The 21,181-nt window shown below is 38.4% G+C and overlaps 1 protein-coding gene across 3 annotated transcripts in view; it reads right to left on the bottom strand.

Moving 5' to 3' along the window:
- The window catches only part of WFS1 (wolframin ER transmembrane glycoprotein), a 33,346-nt gene extending 13,292 nt beyond the window's left edge, over positions 1 to 20,054 (bottom strand). Inside the window, exons 1-3 of one of the 3 annotated variants that reach the window (XM_036382219.2) lie at positions 19,898 to 20,054; positions 17,892 to 18,083; positions 1,274 to 1,356 (exon numbers count right to left, since the gene is read on the bottom strand). In XM_036382219.2, coding sequence (XP_036238112.1) covers positions 1,274 to 1,356; positions 17,892 to 18,078 — 270 coding nt within the window. In that variant the 5' untranslated portion in view covers positions 18,079 to 18,083; positions 19,898 to 20,054. Of the gene's footprint in view, positions 1 to 1,273; positions 1,357 to 17,891; positions 18,084 to 19,574; positions 19,736 to 19,897 lie in introns of those variants that run through there. The other 2 variants (XM_036382218.2, XM_036382220.2) reach the window with 2 other exon arrangements.
- Positions 20,055 to 21,181: the final 1,127 nt, after the last annotated feature.

Here is a 21,181-nt window from a genome sequence, read left to right as displayed (position 1 = left end):
TATTATTGTGTGGGAGTAGAAAATGTACACAGTTAAAGAGATAAAGGAAGAGAGTGAAAGTGGAATTAATAGTCAAAGAGAAAAACCCCCATCATTTATATACATATGTATGCATCACAGACTTAGATTATGTAAGTATTTCTGAGTATTCTTACTCAATTGGAAATTATATCCTGAAAGAATATTATGGACTTTGCTTTCTTATGTGTGGAGGAATAGAGCCAAAAGATGGATTTTACAGCACTGATTCCCTCAAGGATAATGTTTCATCCTCCACAAAGCCACCAGCTGTTTCAAAGTGAGGAATTTGTTATTATCTCAGGTTACAACTCCAAGGTCAGCTTGCCCCTCAAACAAGTTGATATGGAATGGAGAACAAGCCTAGCACTGCCATATTTTTATTTACCAGCTTTAAAAGAATTACTTTCCCATCCCCACCTCTGATTTTTATTTACAATAGGAGTGGAGATCCTTAGGGAAAAATCCAAACCACCAACCAGCATGTAGGAGACTGCAACCATTCTTATTTGTCATGAAAGCAGAATTTAGAAAAGAATGCTCAAGTAAAACACTAACCAGGTTAAACAAAAATTAAAACCCTTCTAGAAAATTTTAAGCTATTTATACTAGACCACTATACCAGGCAATAGAATGCAGTGGAAAACCTGTACAATTTTTCTAAAACCTAAGGGAAAACCTGAAGTGCTAACAATGCAAGACAGAACTGATACTATTAATTCAATTTTCTCTGCCATTAAATAAGTAAAAGATTTCAATAAACAAGAGGCTTATTTTCTAAAATTCTAAAATTTCCCAAGTGTGCTTGGGAAGCAGTTTCTTTTCTAATTCAACAGAGAAATGGTATATGAGCAAAACATCAACAACCAACCTCTGTCCCTGCTAAAGCACCTCAATGGCAGCTTCCTCCAGGGTCCAGCCTAAGAGCCCTGGTATCTTTGTATACAGTGTGCTGAACCAGCAGCATTCAACAGTCCCTGTCTGCACAGCTCCCCACATGCTGCTTTAAGAAAAAGAAAAGCAAAATCAGTTCTGTACCTTTTCCATCCTAAATAGCTGGACCTGAAGCCACTCACACTGTCAAGGAAGCAGCATTTCTCAAGGCAGAGAAACCACATGGCATCACCTTCCTTTGAATAGTTTAGCATCTAAACAGACACAGTTCAGCTGAGGAAGAGATAATAGTTCTGCAGCAGGCAGTGGTATTTTTGGAATGGAGAGCAAACGAGACTGGACAAAACCCATATATAATTACCTCTGTTTGTGCTTTTGATTCTCCAGCTTTGGCCCTCTCAAGCAGTTCTTCAAAGAGCACTTCAGGTTCTTCCTTCATGCCCTCTAAAAATTAGATAAAGAAAATTGTTTACTAGCAATAGTTTAAAGTATTTTTACAATTGGTGCTGTATGCTGTTGAAAAATTAAATGATCATAACTAAAGAATCCAACATAAGGGTTTTCAAGAACAGTGGAAATTAACTTATTACAATATTGACAGTATTGTACTTCAGCATATTTACCCTTGTTATTTGCTACATGCCACAGGATGCCACAGTTCAGAGTTTCTCATTTACTTCCACAAAATCTGTTTCTCAATAGAATATTCATTAATATGAGTGCATGTGGAACATGTAATATGGATCAACTTTTGTACGTTTACTACTCTTTTCTTGATATCACTTCAGTCTTTCACCTGTCAATCTCTTTATTTAGCACTGGAATATTTTCTAAGATTTTGAAAAATTAATCAGTCTTTAAAACAGTGTATTTGAAAGCTCAGTCCCTCAGTCTCTAGAGCATACAGAAACTAACAACAGTTACACCTGCTAAACCTTGGGTTGTTTTCATTTTGCTCCACACTCCACCTTGTATTTTTCTTTCCCATCTACTGAACACCTACAGATTTAAACAACTGGTTTTCTTCAAAAGCATCATATTGCTCCACCAGTCAATCATAAAGAGAAACTTGAGAGCTTTATCTGATATCCAGTGTTTGCCAACAATATCAAGCTGCGTGCTACTTGATGAATAAAGAATTAGTTAATAGGAAAGCTGATGAAGGCCAGGACTGCTACTCTTTCATGAGATGACTTCTCATAAATTAGTTTGGAAAAATTTTAAAGAGAACAATCAATACAACTTGTATGCTTTGAGTAAGAATGGACAACTGACCACTGACTCAGAGTTACAGCTTTACTAACCAACCAATCTAAAACTATAGTGAGAAAGGCAGACCCAAATTCCACACTAAGCACCGAAGTCTGACCCCTATTGACCACATTACCCCACCCAAACACTCTGTGACCCTTTGTAGGTACGTCCTGAGGGCAGTGGCAGCATGAAAAGTGTGCTTGGGAAGCAGTTTCCAGGTGTAGGAAAGTGACTTTCAGGCACCACTCCAAGTTAGAGTCCCTGCCTGACTGGGGCACGGCAATGTGAGCAGCTGCACTGCCAGCTCAGGGGCCAGGCACTACCAGCTCTTCTTCATGAAATGGCAGGAAGGAAGAAATCAACCCCATCCCACATGATCTCCTCAAGAACAGGGTCACTTGCACACTTTAACATCCATGGTACTGGGACCATTTTTAAAGAAGAACAGGCTACAAGCCAACACTTCATTAAAATGGGTATATTTAACAAGAGCAAATAATGAAGTAAGATTTCTTCTTCACCATGATAGTTTTGTCTGCCAAGTTCTACTGGGAAAAGTTCTAATGCCAGATTATAACATGTTGTCTGGCTAAACAAGGCACATAATGAAAAATAATTTTCATTTAGTACTTGGTCTTTTCAAAAAGCTGTAAAAATATTATTGTAAAATAGGCAAACATCATCCCAGCAGAATTAACTACTTAATCTCCTTGCCCTGATATATAACCAACATAATTTGAACTCTAAACAAGTCAAAAGCCTGTTTTCCAGATGGCACCATTAACACCAGCAAACATCACTCAGGGGCTCTCTGCTAACAATAAACAGGAAGTTACAGGAAAGAGCATAGTGTTTGAAAGAAGTGAAATATTTATCTACCTACCCCACTCAAATGAAACAAGCTGGCACTACTTTTCTTGTTTCCTCCTGTGCTTTCAAATTCATTCAACCCTTTTGCATCAAAATTTCTGTACCTTTTGTTTTTTCTGTTCAGGGTTTTCTACATGTTGAGAACACCACAGATATTTCAGTGATACTCTGGATAATATAGGAGGCACCATTCGTGCCTCCTAGTGAGTGTTAAATGATAAAGTGTAATTTACACATATAAGAAAAACAAACTACAGAAAGCAGTTTGCTGAACTGATAAAAGCTCTAATAAGAAAGGCAGTCTTATATGGCAGTCTCCTTTCTGTCCTGTTCCACCTGGCACACACAAGAGCATGGCACAGCTCTGACCCCTTTTAGCTCTTTTTGTTCAGTGGAATGTGTTAGATAAGAAAACGTATTTCAAAAGAAAGCTGAAGAAACAAAATGAAAATGTTTTACAACACCAGGCTATAGTTACTTTATTGCAATTACATTACAGATTAACATGTACATAATGGTATTTGCAAGGATGGGGGAAAAAAAGAAAAATTAAATATGTGCAGCCTTATGAACTACCTCCTTCAATGAGAAAAAAAAAAAAGGTTGCAGTAAACTAGTTGAACTTGTTTGTTCTAACAGAGCTGACTTCCAGGGGAAAGAAGCACTTTCTGCAGTTATTTTCAACCTACTGTCCAATCTCTCCCACCCAACTATCAATTCTATGTACTTGCACATGTGACCTATGAACATAAATAACGGAGAGTTAATTAAAAATATGCCTGTGGGTTGATTCTGTAGTTGTAGGGTAAAGGTGGAAGAACACATTGTGGAGATCAAATTTAGAATATCTTAGTATATGCAGTTCGTGTAACCAGCCATATTTTTCCTCTGCTCAGAAGATAACCAAGAGGACAATTAAACAGGCCAAGCATGAATGACTCTAGTTTCATGGCTGCCATTATAAATCTACTTTTTCATAAGGTATATAAGTCAGTCTCTGAAGGTAAAAGGTCCAGAGCACAGTCAAGGTGTGTTTTAGAACAAGGATGGCCAACGCATTCTTTCAATTCAGCTCAACACTGAACAAACAACTACACAGGAGTATATGCACCCCCCACAACAATACCATAAGAAGTGATGGCTGTAACTTATCACTCTTGTTCTTAAGCATGTTTTTAGTCAGAAAATGTCTTGTGTATTCCTCCCACCTAAGAGTATTGCAATGGAAGTGCTGTCAGTGGAAGCTTTTATTTTCCAGCTTTGCAAAGAACTCATACCTTTTTAATGTCAAATTTAACTCTGTCTTGAATATAAAAATTTCCACAAGACAGGAACACTCAACTTGCAATACTTCATATATCTTTTATGACAATTAAAATTGACTTCACTAGCTGTTTTGTGTCAAGTGTGTTAATGCAAGCCAATGAAGTCTATCAGTCATTCAAAGCTCACAAGCACTGCAGTCATTCAAATGAAAGCAGGGAAGAGAAAGCAGAAAAGTTTAAGACAGCACATAATTCACAAAAGAAATTAAGACCAGGGGTGTAGAAGAGTGGTTAGTACTTAATATTTGCTGTAGTTCCAACATTGCCACCAAGAACTCAAGACTGTTTAAAGCTTAGTTCATCATCAGGCTGCTCTATAAATCAATTCCCAATATAGTTAATTCTGCTTTCCCAGAGACAGATCATTCAACACAAACTAGTTAATAGATATTGTAACAATAACATTATTAATAAAATTTTAGTTGTTTTGGATTTTTTATTCTGTGTGATAAAAATCTTAGGTTTAAGATATAAAATGACACTGCATACTTTATTTTTTCTGTTTCATTTAAAAAAATTGAAAAAATTATTTGTGATCTGCAAAGTATGATGCAGATGGCAGATCATACTTTGCTGCATCTATGTCATCACGGTACAGAAAGACAGCTACTTACTTTTTGAAGCCTCACACATTACTTGTCACATTGACCACATAAAGTAAGATTCCAGCTTTGTTGCTGTAAGCTCAAATGGGAATTTAGCATTCATTCTGTCATAGGCAGGCATTTTTACTATTTCTACTAGGTTTTGATCAGAGACAGGAAATGTTTAAAAAGGAACCATTTCAGTTTCTTAAATACTTTGCTGGGATGCAATTATTGTCCCTTACCTCTGAAATTTAGCCATTTAAATGACAAAAAGGCAGTCAATCCACAGTAGGGGATTAGTCCAAGTGAAATTGTAAGATACCAATGCTTAAAATTTTAAATCACAAAAGGAAGATGCCATTACAGGTTAAAGATTAAATATCATATCTAAACCTCATCTTTAGGCTATATTGAAGACTAAAACCCAAAATCTCTTCAACAGTCATACAAAGTTTTGAAGAACGGACTTCCACAATCTAGATAAGAAATATGTTCAATGCAAAAGACTTTAAAGACAAATAAAGTAAACTGGGGTTGTCACAAGATTTCCTTCCCAGTATTCTAATACAAATCAGTAATAGATGCAATAGATTCCCAGCCCTTTTAACACCCTTAATATACACAATTGAATCACATCATGTGAGCATCACTGTAGTTGGCTGGCTTGCTGCAAAGTGTCTGATCACATACTTAACAAAACCTTTTACACAAATTTTAGACAAACACTGCTTCCAAAACCTCAGCATTTTAAGTGACATTGCGTGAGACACTTCCATTCTTGAATTCTGAAATCTTTAAAGGCACATAATAGTCCTTTCACATAAAGGAAGATTTTTAGTTGTACATATAGGCACACAAAGTGGATCATACACACAAACACACACATCAGATAGACACCCTCAATTTTCTCAGTGCTCCTCTAACCACTAAGAATCACTACCTTCCTTCAAAAAAATCTACTACAGTTATTTCAGGCAGAAAGAAGCAATAGAGTGCGTGCTGAATAACAAAAGTGTTTGTCGATTTACTTTCCTACCAACACAAACACATTAAAGCTCTCAGCAGTGGATTTACTCAGCTCAAGGGAGTTTTAGGCCCTTGCCTGCTAATATCACCCCTGGCCAGGTGCACACAGCTTTCTTCTTAGGTCACAGCTACAGCCCCTGAATTCCAGATTAAGCAAGAGGTCAAAGACCATGAACAAGGAATAACTAAGAAAAAAAAAGGCATTTTAAAGGATCACAATTTCTTACGCCTTTTGAGCTTGAGGTTTTATTTGTTCACAGTTATTGGAGGCCAGCCCTATGACAGTCATGCTATCGTGCACAACAAATAATTTTTTTAAACAAACACAAGCTGCAGACTTCTAAGTGCTTTGAATGAAAAGGTGAAAACCTAGTAAGAACAGGATAAAAGGAAAACTGAAAGCACCTTCTCAGACAGGAAGCAACAATGAAGCATTCATACAAAATATGTAAGTTTAAAAGAAATTACAGGTTTTACAAGTGAATATTAAAGCTCATGGAAACTCTACTGAACAAAAGATTAATGCATTAAGCAACACCCCCACAAAGAGTATGAAGGAAGCCTGTATACCATACAAACTTTATATGATCATGACTTCATGCATTCATTTGGGCTCAGAAAAAGAATTGACAGGAATGTGCAGTAGGAGGAGGATAAAACCCATGTGCTGGGAAGAATAAAGGATCTGAGATGTCAAGATACAAAACAAGATTTCTGGATTGGCCCTCCCATTTTATAGTACAGGAAGTATTCCTGAAGTGACTGAAAACAGCCAGGAACAGCTAAGCATATGCACAACAAAATAATATGTTCAGTCCTGCCCAGCAGGAACACACCTCCAAGCTCACTGAGTGCATACCTAGGAAAATACATGACCATTTTCACTATTCCATGAGAAGATCTGACAGTTGACACAGGAAAAAATTGTTATCAAGGTGGCCCAGAAAAGTGAGCCCAGCAGTCTTACAAATGATCTTGCAAATTTTAGGTTTAGGTATAGAATTTTAAATGTAGTTTCCTTAACCTTTTGTTTGAATAAACGTGACTTAGAGAAAAAACAGAGCAGCAAAAAGGCCAGAAAGCAACAACAACAACAACCTCAACTACATCCCAGAAAATTATGGATTCAAAAATAGGATGTGATTTTAAATATATTTAATAAATAACTTTATATGTTAAGTAGTTCCTCCAACTGAGGAGAATACAAAAAAACAATTAAAAACCTATTTTTTTTCCTAATTAAGAAAAATAGATATACTGGGTTGGACAGGTGGATCCAGCTCATATTTACACCTCTAAAGATAGGGAACAAGGCTTCTCACTTAAGTCCTCTAAACAAATTAGAATGCAGGTTACATAGAAAAGTGAGAGATTAAGAAACAGAATATGAAGATTAGAAAAACACAGCTTTCATTCTCCCAGGGGAAAGATTATCAGTTTAGACACACAGGGATATAAAATAAGGCCTAAATCACTCAATAAATTTATATGAGTGAAAAAAAAGGGGCTAATACCAAGGTGCCAAAATCTGTCGATGATTCTGTGTTATTTAGGAAAAAAAACCAAAAAAGTCAAGCAAAACCAGAAGAAGGATTTAATGACTAATTAAGTGATAAAAGGCTAGATGAAATGCAGCAAACCATGAAGGCACTCTATCATTGCACACAGTGATAAGCTCTGAACTATTATCACTCAGTGTAACACCTTAGTGTTTTAACAGTGTTTTATGAAACACACAGTTCAGTGCTAATAAGGCACTATTATCAGAGCTTTATAACTTGGGGAAGAAAGTGAGGAGAATGAAATGGAGAAGGTAAATAGAGAGTCTATTCAGTGTCTTTCCAAACACAAGAACTCAAGGGCATGAACAGATTAAAAGTATTTGGCCAATGCTAAATATTTCTATGAGTTTAAAAAGGCTTTTAAAAAATGTTTATGCTGCAAGTAGCTAAAGAACATTCTGAATAAAATAAAGGACAGCACTAGCACTGCATTTAGAAATAGCCACTTGGCTCTAACAGGTATGCTGTAAATAACAGTGTAAATGATTCTCAGGACAAAGGTAGCAAGAATCTTGAACCTGACAAAGCCTGTTACCAATCTCTAGTTATTAGCACTGAGTATTGAAAGCAGCTTCTGTGAGCCTTCCTGAACTGGAACACACCCATGCTAATTCAGATGTAAGAAAAAGCTGGATTGCATCCAGAGGAAGAAAAACTGCACTTCATGTTTTCATTAGCTTTATTCCAAAAGCTCACTACTGAACTTCAGTAGGTTTTCTACTTATAAGAAGTTACAGGATTTCAGGCATCTCCCTCAGTGTCACGTTATTAACTGACAGAGTAATTGAGATGTTTGATGGAGTAGTATGGAACAGGATTTCATCCCCAGGCATTTCTACCAGCTAAATTACTGGGGTGGGAGCAGGGAGTGAAGAATGTCATCTTCGACATTAGAGCTTCTCCCACATATGAAGAAATTCTCTATATACCATGAAGAGCACTGATGTCTGAACTGAACTTTGCCACATTGCACAGCACTGAACTTACCTGGAGCTTCAGGCATACATCACTTTACTGCTTTAGCAAGAAGGCTTTACTGTAATTAAATCTGAAAGGGAGTACTGTCTCAATCACAAGGAAAATTACTTGCTTCTACAGTGAGTGGATATTAGTATGAATAAACTATATTCACTGCTAAACTCCACTCCTCCCACCATGCTCCACAAGGTAAGATGAACAAATGAATGTGTAGGTGGAGATTGATATGGCACAGAAAAGACAGATATAGAATTATTTGTATTTGAAAAAGCCTCTTCTATGACTTCCATTATCAAGACTTGAAGCTGGATTTTTACTTAACCTTTTTTCTGTTCAGGAATTTCCATAAAAATATGCCTCTGAACTGCAACATGCAAAGCTTATCCCATTCTTAGTATTACTAAAAGTGCTTAAGCAGTACATCCAGATAGGTTCTAACTGTTCTACAATTAAGTTTAGAATCACAAAAGCAGTCTTTGCCACAAGTTTCATCGGAGAAAAAATTAAAATACAGCTATATAATCCAGCATTGGATTAGGATGAAAAAGAAATAGCCAGTAAAAGGTCAAAAACATGCTATGAATCCTGTGCCAACAGAATTTAGGGTGGTGCACCAAAAGACCTACATCACCTTAACTACTACCATAATATTTACAAACACAATCAGGTTGCTGGAAGCCAGTCAGTTTTTAATACTCAGTTTTTTACTAATTTTTCATGCTCAGTTTGCATTCAACAGCACTGAAATGTGTTCTGTTCCCTAGATTTCCATGGCTTCAGTAGAAATAACCCAAAATTAACAACATGAAAAAGAATCATTTGGTTTCTTAAAAACCAAGCATCCAGCTGCTGAAGACAACCCACCTGCAAAACCTCTGTATTTGCAAACTGCTTTGAGGCACTGGCATCTTTCAGCTCTGCATGACTGAATGTGATTCTCAGACAACTGTTGAAAGGGAATCCTTCTCCTATAGCTCAGTTTTCATCAGTCTCTTTCTCTATTCATCCAGTATTTACCTTTTCTATAGCACAGTCAGAAAATGTTATAGCTTCTCATGAAGTCAGAGGATGTCTTACTGCACTGTTCAAAACTATGATAGGATTGTATTGTTATCATCTAGTTTTATTGTGGTACTTAAAAAAACAGAAAGCAAAAAACAAAAACAAAACCCAAACCCCAAAGCATGACTGAGCTGTCAGAAAAACACCCTGTCACAAACATGAAGCAGTTAATTCATGTTAGAAGAGTGAATGAACTTGTTTGCACAATTTTCAAAAATTAAATATACTATCTATAGGAAATCCTTTTGTGGTGGATTCTCAGTAATAGCTCATTTGCTAGTACAAAGGAAACTTTATAACATGGGAGAGGGAGCAGGCAACAAGAATGCATGCACCTACAAAGTAAATAACCAGAACCTATTTGTCAATAAATAAAAAATCAAGAAAAAGTAGGAAAATGAAAGCCTATGGGGGTACCTGTCCATGGATATCAACCAAAACAGGCAGAGCAACACATTTTGTGCACAATCTGCCCACAAGGTATTTCTTTTGGAGTCGTGTCCTATATAATCCATCCAGGTCCTTTTGGAAGTGCATGGTGGTAATTCTGATAGTGTTACACTGGATTTTATGCTTCTTTCTGTAAGCACAAATCTGGTAAGTTAATTAAAAAAAAATCAAACAAATTCAACAATTTCAAGGGACAGCACACAGCTTTTTATTGCAGCTTTTATTTTCAGTATGAAACAAGCTTTCTAGAATTTCAGACACTCTTAGGAGTAAATTAATGGAAAATAAAAATAATTTATTTTGTTAGAAGATGCTATGTAAACTTATTTCCTAAGTGAATGATGTCAGATCACCCCCATTCACCACAGGTAGAATATGTACTTTTAGAAAAGTTGATCTGTACATTTTATAACAGTAAATGCAGGTTCTAACAGCTTTTTTGTGTCACTGGATTGTATTGTTGAGCCTTCAGTGCTCAGGAGAGCAAGCCTGAGTCTCTAGAGAAATCCTCCTACTCACTTTCCACAAGTTCCAAAAGCTCAGTGGTATTGTGTGCAGTAACTGTGTAGGAGTACAGTTTCTGGAAAGACTGACATTCCACTTAAAAGCTGGCATCAAGCATCATGTCATAAACATGATTTGCACATATCAATTATAGTGACAGGGGAACTGACTGGAGATGAAGAAGAAATACTTTGCTCAACAAACATAAACGATTTGAAAAAAGGTTTCATTAACTTTGGATGCCTAGCTCCTCACTGAGTGTTGAATCCTTTCAGAAGCCTCCTGAATTCTTAACTGCATAGTAAAGACTTGGTACAATTAAGAGTACATTGCATGTTTTTCTTTTATGCCTTAAGATCTTAAGACAACTCTACTTGTCCCAAGAACAATTCCAAGTTCTTATACTACCATACTTTGGCAGGCATTCGACTTTAAAAAGTGGTAACAGCGATGGGAGAAAAAGGACTAACATTTGTTTACAGAGCTGTTCAAGTCTAGGACTCAACTCTACTTTCTCTGGGAGGAGCAATGCATTTGTAGATATGATAACAGTCTTAGTCACACCACAATTGCAAGTCATCAAATAGCATTAAATTGAACTGGAAACAACTTCTGCACCCCCACAAAATGAATGTAAATTGTCAGGAGAGTAATAAAAAAAAAGCATGTAGGTGGAAGACAAAGAGTGATATTATAGACTATAAATTTTAAAAGTGGAGGAAAAAACATTCTTCAAATCTGTATTTTTCTAGTGTAGCTATTACTGTACAATGATCTTTTAAAGTCAATAAAACAATTTTATACGTAACTAATGAGCCAGTCCTGCTGCTTTTTCCTATGCAGGCATCTCTGATTGAATCCTTTATGGATGAGCTGGGATAAATCTAACAAATTTACAGTTCCAAAACTGTAGAGTTAAAAATAAATTAGCATCTTGTCATTTCTTAGTTGATAATCATCAATATTAACCATTTCCACTAAAAAAAAGAAAGGAGAAAGCAATGAAAAACAATATGAGAAGATGAGACCACAGAGCTCACCAAGCCCACATATTTTTGTAGGTGCAGACAGCAGAAAGTTATCATAACAACCTGCACAATGCACATGGAATTTCAGCAATTCTGCAGTTTGAGCACTTCACATTGACACTCCAGCAGTCCATTCGCTGTCAAAACAGAGGGGCGCTTAAAAAAGGAACATTCCAACTTTTTAGCAAAACCACAAATCCAGTGACTTAAGCATTTCTAATAATTAACTTTTCAAAGGATTAGCTTTACTTGCCAGTTTACTGTTCCAAGTCTCACCTTCTAACTTTCACAATGAAGTGGGGCTGCTGCTGCGAGGGGCCTCCAGCAACAACAGCTCCAAATCTCTCCTTGACTACTGTACTGGAACAGAGATTTGTCTGCACAGTGGAACACACATACTGGATCTCTTCTGAAGGAAACTGAATTGGAAGATTCCAACCACTAGATTAAATTCTTAAATTTGCACAAAAGGAATGTTAAGTCCTTCACACCAAAGAATTTATAGGGCCACTCCCATTTCATTATATAATTCACTAATATGTGTACAGCTCTTCCCCTTCTACCCTCCTTTCTTTCAGCACCCTGGGACTATGCTAGAAATTTTGTTATCATAAACAGATTAGGAAATTGATCCACCTGGAAAATAATGGATGAAGACTGAGCTAGGGCACCTTCCATAATCTGGTTCATCATGTGAATGTAAAAAAATTGATAGCAGTAATAGTATTTTGTTATCAACCAGAAAACCCATTAATGTATTTCAAATGGTGGAAGAGGAAAGATGGAGAATGTTTCCTCCAATAAATGGGTGTTCAATCCTCCTCCTGTATGTGGTAAAAATACCAGCATGTTACTGACAATAGCAGCAGACACGAAAAAGCCTACTTCCATTGTTCTGCACCAACAATGATGATGTCCCAAAATTTTATCAAAAAATACAGTCATTAACTTTTGTTTGGAAAGAATCTTTTCTCTCCCACAGCAATGCCTGGCAAATGAGCTTTCTAGAAGCCTGAGTATTTAAAGGTAAAGTTTGAAGGGGCATTAATAAACTGACAGATAAATTGTTAAGTAATTAATACTTCAAGGCATAATCCTCTCCTTCAAATAATCAAAGGTTTTTCTGAGATTTCTTCCAGCTTTGCACAAACACTTCAGTTTGCCTCAAGAGTTAGTCTGTAATAGCTAACTGCCAAAAAGTAGAGACACAGCAGTGCTAAAATAGAGCTCTGAAGCAAAGGTTCTTTGTAACTGTAAGTGAAGGAAGGTAACACTTGGAAAATATTTGTAAATTAGAAAGGTTCCCTATTTGTTAGCTATCATTTAGCAATGCCTTGGAGACACACTGTTATAAATTGTTGCAATGCATTGTAAACTGTTTTAAATATTTTTTCACTATTTATAAATATGAAGTCAGTCAATAAAATAATTTTATTGCTAGAGGTACAAAAGCTTTCATAACCTAAGTACACGCAGAACTCTGTATATCTACAAACAAAATATAATAAATTGATTTCTGTCTGCAAAGCTCTCTGTACAAACACCTTCCCCTGTGTTCTCAATTCTAGAACAAGAGATTACAGCAAAACCATGGACAAAAAACCCCAACTAGTTCCTCAACCAAAGGGACCTTTCTTCAAGCACTGCAACTTAGCTTTGCAATTTCTCCTTTCCAGCCTTATTGACTAGCAAATGTGCATGAATGATGTAATAAACCAGTAATAATCTTTTTCATGCACATATGAAAAATTACCATCTTGTCCCCAGCTTCTCCAGTATCCTAGCATGACTTCTTTTACCTGCTGACCAGCAGACAGTCAATTTTTACACAAGACACTTTACATGCTTGAATATACTTAAGCATTACAATAAATGGTAACTCTTCCAGATAACCTCCATCACAAGAAATGTTCACCTGGGGTGAGAGTCATCCAGTTCAAGTTATCACTGTGGCTAAATTGAAGCAGTTGTTTGAATCCACACATGACAGTCAAGGATCCGATCACGACTGTATTGTGAAAAGTGTCTCTCAATTCTGCTTTCCTTTCATCTGAATCAAACGATCTCCTGGGACATACAGATCCACTTTCTAACTCAGCAATACAGGGCGCTTACCTTGACTGCAGACTCAGGCATTTCTTTCAAAAAACATTAATAGCAGCAGTACTACAGATACTCACATGCTAACGAAGTCACCACATTGAAAGTGCTTTTTTCCAAGCTCCATTCTGTGTGTAAGGAGAGGAAATGGTTTCTCTAGCAAGAATGATATTTTTAAGCCTACTTGGAGAATTTGGTGTTGGGAGCTCCAGAGCTCTCACCCACGCTGTGTCTTTTCACATTGCTTTAAGGCTGTATCTGGATGAAACACAGAAAGCAGGAAGGGGTATGTAGCACCTGGACCAGATACTGAGGGGCCTGTGCACCTTAGAGGCATAAAAGTGTCTTATGAGATTAGAATCTCAGTCTGTTTCAAAAGACTTCACTAGCAAGCAGACACTGGTCTTCCCTGCTATACACGAACTCTCCTGTAATTTGCTCACATGAATACTGATGACTCCATAGCTTTAAAATTTCAGGAGCCCTAATTAGTAGTGTATATGCTTTGCTCACTAATAAGCTCCCTGTCCATGAACATACTTGAAAGAGTAACCATTTTTTTTCTCATTCATTTTTAAACATGAAAGCTGACATATTGACATTCACTCCATTCCTCCATACACAAGGAATGGAAAACCAAACCCATACATAAGCAGAATGCAAGAGTTTTGAGTAGAAATAGGAATGCCCTCCTTTTCTTTTTTAACACAACAAAACCTGTATTTATAAATTATCCTAATTATTATTTTTTTCATTAAATACAGATTCAATTTGCTCAATAAATTCTCAAAACACTGTTACCTCTCATTGTGAAAGAAATTATTCAAGGAATAACATAAACATTACCTAACGATACATTAGCAGAACAGAGACTGAAAAATTGCTAAGATAAAAAATGGCAGTATAAGAGTTTGATCCAAAGGAAGTACCTGTTCTGCTGAGGATATTGTGTGTATTTAAGTGCTTTACTGAGTCAGAGCCAAAGCATTCATTAATTTGTTGGATTACACTGCAAGATATGGATAATGCTCCAGGAATAGATGATGTGATGTGTGCTTCCAGGAAACAAAGTACTTAACATTCACTTTGATAATATAGCCTTAAACACAGTGTATATTAACAAAAACTGGAAGAAAAAGGACAGATCAGAAATACAAGAATATTACAAGAATTAGTAAAATGGTTGAGGTTAGAAAGGACCACTGGAAGTCACCCGTTGCAACCCCTCTGCTCATGCAGGTCCACAGCCCAGGACAGTGTCCACATGGTTTTTGAGTATCTCAAAGGATGCAGACTCCATCACCTCTGGACAACCTGTGCCAGTCCTCAGTCACCCTCACAGGAAAAACAAAAAGTGTTGACTGATGGACAAAGGGAACCTCCTGTTTGTGCCAGCTGTCTCTAATCCTTGTGTTGGAGACTTCTGGAAAGATCATGGCTCCATCCTTTTTGCACCCTACCTTCAGCTATTTATGCACATTGATAGATCCCCCTGAGACTTCTCTCCCCCAGGCTGAATAGCCCCAGCTCCCTGTCTCCCACAGGAGAGATGCTGCAGCTCATTCACCATCTCTGTGGCCCTTTGCTGAACTCTCTCCATGTCTCTCATGTACTGAGTAGTCCAGAACTGGATGAAGCACTCCAGTGCTGACTGGAGGGGAAGGATCTCCTTCCACCTGTTGGGCAATGTTTCAAGTATTGCAGCCCAGTATACCAGTGACCTTCTGTGGGGGGAGGGCACATGAGCATTGAGTAGATAGTCCTGAGCTGAAACTGCTATTCCAAATAATTGACATATACACAGTAGATTTCCCCTTCCCAAACAGAAATTATAGCTGATTTATTAAAATTATACAAACTTAAATTTGTTACAGTAATTAAATTTGAGCAAGATATTTAAGACATCATTAAAGAGAAGTGTTCTATGTATTTAGTAAGATTTGAGAAAGCTTCCTCTATATTAGTGTGCTGGTCTTTTCTGTCCTCTCTCCATCACTCTGAGTTAGTTACAGTCATAGTGACTATTAAAAATTACCCAACTTCTTAAGAAAGAAGTCAGAGCAGCCCTTCCCAGAACATCTGGGCTGGAGCATATTTCCCTTCATACAACCAAACCACAACATGCCCTGGCTGAGAGTCCAAATCCTTCACTTTTCCTAGACCTGTGAGAAAGTCAAATGTTATTTATCATAAGGGCTCTGGTGATTCCAAGGAACACCTTCATGTCAGTTCAAATATTTTGAGAATTTCTGAAGTGCCAATTTTCTGTTTGACATATCAGTTTGTTTTGTATTTATTTTCATATGTACATCTTTGAACTTGTATTTTTATTTGCAGTTCTTTCTAAAGTCCTACTAAAATGCCCATTTTTAAGTTCTGATGACCAGAACTTCCTTTCTTTTAAAAAAGTTTTCAGCTCTATTAACTGTTAGCACTATCACAAATGGCATAACTCTAAAACCATAAGCCATATAAGAAAATACTGTATTATATATTATTGAAGACATTTTCTATCTAAATTCACTAAAATCTTGGTTGTTCAAGATTACAGCACAACACTATGGCAATGGTAGCTCATTCTGCTGCATTAAATACTTGAGTATATTAAGAAGGGCATGGGAAGGGCAATGACAGTGGCACCAGGCACCCATAATATTTTAATAGGAAGAACTTAAAGCAATCAGGAATGAGTCACAACTGAAAAGGAGAAATACATCAATGCTCAAAAGCCTTCTTTTATAAGCAGCATCTCTAATACAGTGCTGCATAGGTAGGGCTCATTAGCAAATACACAGGACTGTAAAGAGGGCTAAGATAAAAATCAGTGTGATTTTAGAAGTCCAACATTTGTGTAGAGTAAGAAAATCTCCAAATTAGATAGAAAAAAAATAGCTGACAGGACCTGTGTGCAAAACACCACTAGACAGACGGTTGATTTCCAGAATCTTGCACGAATGCGGGCACCAACAACAGAAAGCTATGTATTGCTTTTTCAAATCATAGTATAACTAAGGCCAAGATAACTTCATACCATATTCCTATTATAGTTACTATTCTTTCCCTGTTGAAGCATACTAAGAAGCTAGAAAATGAAGAAAGAAAACATATCTGCTAGCACTAACTCTAAATTAGCAACCATGTAGGTAATGTTAGAAGTGTCAAATCTCCATAATCTCTCAATTCTTTTACAAGTGGGCTAGATGACAAAATTGGTACTGAATACTGACACAGGATAGAAATTAGGATATCCAAAAAAAATTCTCCTTCATTGGGAACAGGGAACCCAGAAGGTTCCAACAGTCAATTATGAATTAGATGCAAACAACAGATTTGCTGACACAGTCATAATATTGGCCAAAACTACGTGCAGAGCTCAGTTGCATCTGGTATGTGCCACACAGAAAGTCACACATTTAATAATTTTAAACTCTTGGATGCCTTACTATCTTCAATAGAGAGATTCATATTTGTGAACATTAAGGGCATGTACATAAGCAGTTTCACAACCAAAAGTCCAATTTTAAAGAAAGTTAAAGAGCAAGAGATGAGTTAGACCTTGAGCACAAGACCATCTTGCACAAGTTTTAGATTAGAAACTGAATTAAAACTGGAACTCAGCAGGTGAATACAGGAGCCAGGTAGCTTTTGTTCTGCATTTTGCACAAGACCTTACTCTCATCCTATCAGTTTCCACAATCTTTGAAACTCAATAGTTTCACAGCAAGTGGGGGAAAAGAACCACATCATTCTGCCTTTCACAGTGTATCATGACTTTAAATCCAAATTCTTATCTTACTGCTAATATTAACTTCAATTTTGGCTTCATGTACCAGTTTATTATTCTATCAGTCGACATTACAGTAGTATCTTATGCATCCACATTAGAATTCATATTAAAGCTACAGTTATAGCATGTGTTCTAGCCAAACAAAGAAATTATGTTGAAATATTATTATAGTAAATTTAATTAAATCTCCCTACCAATTTTTCAAATAAAGTTCTTTTCTATTGCTTTGTACAAACCTGAAAAATTAGATAGGAAAATTCAAAAATATGCACAAAGGAAGCTGAAGTAGAAAAGACTCTTGCACAACAACAGGTTAAAAGAAATTGGAGAAATTTATTTTCCTACTTTACAGTGTCTTTAAACAGAGTTTGGAATACATATACATGAAACATTGGGAGATTATTGTGTGTAAGCCCATTTTGCATAAGAATTGCTTTCATACTTACCCTTTTTTTCTGTTTTCTCCCTGCTCCGGGAGTAGCCAGGAACTGAAGAAGTTGCAGAATCTCCTGAAGAGGTTCCAGGTCTCTGACTGTTCCCACTATGGGCCACAGGAGCAGCATTTAGCTGAGACCTTCCAAGATGCTGCTGGGGGTGAGAGGGACTTGAGGTGGGATCAGGAACTGAATTCATTTTAGCTGCCAAAAAAGAAAAGAATGATAAATTATCAGAAAGCAGGGTTACAGTGTAAAACTGAATGACTTTTTATTCATTTACAATTAATAAAAACTTGAAATCTGAATGTATTTGTATAATTTAGGTAAATAAAAAGCCTAGAAAATGGCAAGAAGGCTGATAGGAACTTCAAGATTTATCTATACATTCTTCAGTAACTCCCAGCATGAACAGCTATAGCTGAATCTGATCATATATATACAACATTGTGCCAGAACAGTGACTGCTTTTTTTCCTAACTAATAATAATAGGGTTACAAGTGTAAACAAATGCTAAAACTAATAATCAATCCTGTAAATGCTGCATATAAATTTCTTCTTTGAATTTAATGTTCTGCTTATACATGCCAGAAATAAAGACTAGCCCCAAACTTTTTATGGACAAGTCTGTAATAATAAAAAAACTTTTATCTAAGGCCTGGTTAACTGTCATCACCTAATAAGGAGACAGAGACTCATGATAAGAAGGCAAAGCAGGAGGAGATGTAGAACTCTGCATGGGAAATTACCAAGGATGCTGTTTTTAGATATTATCAACTTAAATGCCCATGATTCAAAATTAGCTTACTTTAAATACCTTTATGTCCCACTCAAAAAAAAAAAAATCATACATGGCAGGGAGGCAAAGGCCTTGAACGAGAGGACCTTTTAACTATAAGTCCTCTCAAAAATAAGAGAGGATCTCTGCTCTATAGTAAGAAGTTCCTTAAACTTGCATAAAAATGCCCACTGAATTTTGACTTTCACAAGACAAAAGTAGCAAGGTATGCATATACTACCACAGCATAACACATAGCAACTCTTGCTGCTTAAGAACAACTTTCCTGAAGTTAAGCAATTTGCAAGGAGCATTTTAGCAATAAACAATATTTTTTAATTCTGTATAAGCACAGAATTAATTCAGAATACCAACCTGAAGTTGTCCTTGTAAAGATTAAAGTAGTATGGCCAAAACCACAGACACCACTTAACCAACAACTTTTTCCACTCAAACGACACAAAAATCACAACAGGGTGCTAAGAGTACTAGCAATGTCTCCACTGCCAAACATACTACTCCTAATTTGACAACTTGGTTGCAAAAATTAAGCTGCCCTAAACCAGAAAATATTTTACTGATAGAAGTAAATGCGTTTCTGTATTATGTTTCTATATCAAGTTATAAATAAACCAACATAGTTCAGTTCAACCTTCAAACAGTCCTCGGAAAACACAGAGATTAAAATACCTTCCCGGTAAACCAGCATGAGTATTTTTAACCATTATACAATCACAAAAGTTACTGTGCCTGCAGTTTGAACTTGACCTTAGTGCTTTGTAAGAGGGACGGCGAGCGCGGCCAGGCCGCGCCCGAGGCGCCCCGCGGGGGATGCGCGGCTCGGACGGGTCCGACTCCTTCCAGAACGGGCAGCACCGGCACAGCCTCCCCAGCACAGCCGTGAGCAGGAGCTCACCTCGCTATCAGCCAGCTCGCAAAAACACTCCCGTCCCAAAGATCACTCTGCGCTTGTTCTACAAAGGGCACCACCAACTTTTCCTCCGGGCTGTTCACAAGCCAGCGGGGGCTGACTCCGCGCTGCCAGCAGTGACTCCGCACCCACCGCCGCCAGCCGCTCCCAGTCGGGAGCATCGGAGTTGGCTCGGCCTCGTTCCCCGGGGGTCCGAGAGTGCCCAGGCGGCCCTGCCTCTCCGGAAGGCCAGGGAGCCCCAGCGGGGGTCCGGAGCCGGAGCCGGCAGCTCGGGCCGTCCTGCGCGGGGTCCCGCCCCAGACGCTCACCGAGCTCGGCCGGGCGAAATCAGCACCTCACACCCCCGATGACTAACCTGCCCGCAGCTCCGGAGGCGGCCGGACGCCGACTGGGGCTCCGCCGGCAGCCCGCAGCCCTGGGGGGCGGTGCTGCCCCGCCCATCGGCAGCGGCCTCCTCCTCTCTCCGCTGCCACTCACCGCCCTCCGCCCGCGGGGAGGGCTCCGCCGAGGCCCCGCCGAGGCCGGGCGGGGGCGGCCGTGGTCGCGGCCGCGCAGGACCGGCGGGGCGGAGGGGTGCCAGGGCGGGGCCGCTGCAAGATGGCGGTGCCGGGGGAGGCGGGCGGAGGTCGATGGGCCCGGGCTGAGGCCGCAGCTCCGCTCCGGCGGCGTTGCGGCGGCAAGGTCGGTGTAAGCCACCCCGGGGTGAGGATGTAGCTCCGCTCCAGCGGTGTAGCGGCGGCAGGGTCGGTGTGAGCCAGCCCCGGGTGAGGCCGCAGCGGCGGCAGGGTCGGTGTGAGCCAGCCCGGGCTGAGGCCGCAGCTCCGCTCTGGGGGTGTAGCGGCCGCAGGGTCGTTGTGAGCCAGCCCCGGTGCTGCACCCGACCTTCCCCGTTCTATCGCGGGGTTTCTCGGTACAGGAGCGAAGAGAATGGGGAAAAAGGGTGGTAACCCAGTAACTGGGTTTCTCTAAATGCACTCCAAGTTACTGCTGCTACACCTCCTAGCATTTCTGCCACATAGGTGGAAGGCTTCTAGGCAGGAAGTGAACTGTAAACTTACGTGTAACTGTTGCTGTTGTTATGACGGTTAACTTAATAAATTTTAGAATTAATTTTTATTTTCGAGCTCTTTAAATAAATCACGGTCCCTATATGGTACTTTGAATAGCTTCTAATTAAAACCTCAATCATAAAAACAAGCTACAAATTCAAAGTAGGAGATTAAGTTTAAACTTCAGTCATTCATATAAGTTATTTTGTTGATTTTCACAAGTTCCAAGTTTGCAGGAGATCATGGGATGCTTTCATTTTTTTCAAATGTTAGTTAAATCCTTTGGGTCACTGCCTGCTGAGTTCTTTTTAATCCTCACATAAAAATGTGGTCCTGGGTGTTATTTCCTTGCCTTGGAAGGCATAAGACTTTTTTTTTTCTACACAAAACAAGTTTAGACAAACATGACTAAACTTCTGTTTACTTCAAAATAAGTTTGAAAAAAACCCCACATTTAAGAAGATCACTTGTAGTCTGAGTGTAATGTGGTTTCATCAGGAATATGCAATGCCAGCCATGTGTTACCTGTTGTTTCCTTAGACT

This window comes from Molothrus ater, chromosome 4 (genome assembly GCF_012460135.2).
Source record: "Molothrus ater isolate BHLD 08-10-18 breed brown headed cowbird chromosome 4, BPBGC_Mater_1.1, whole genome shotgun sequence".
Taxonomy (NCBI): Eukaryota; Metazoa; Chordata; class Aves; order Passeriformes; family Icteridae; genus Molothrus; species Molothrus ater.
The sequence above is the reverse complement of the archived record's forward strand: the minus strand, read 5'-3'. Positions and strand labels throughout refer to the sequence as shown.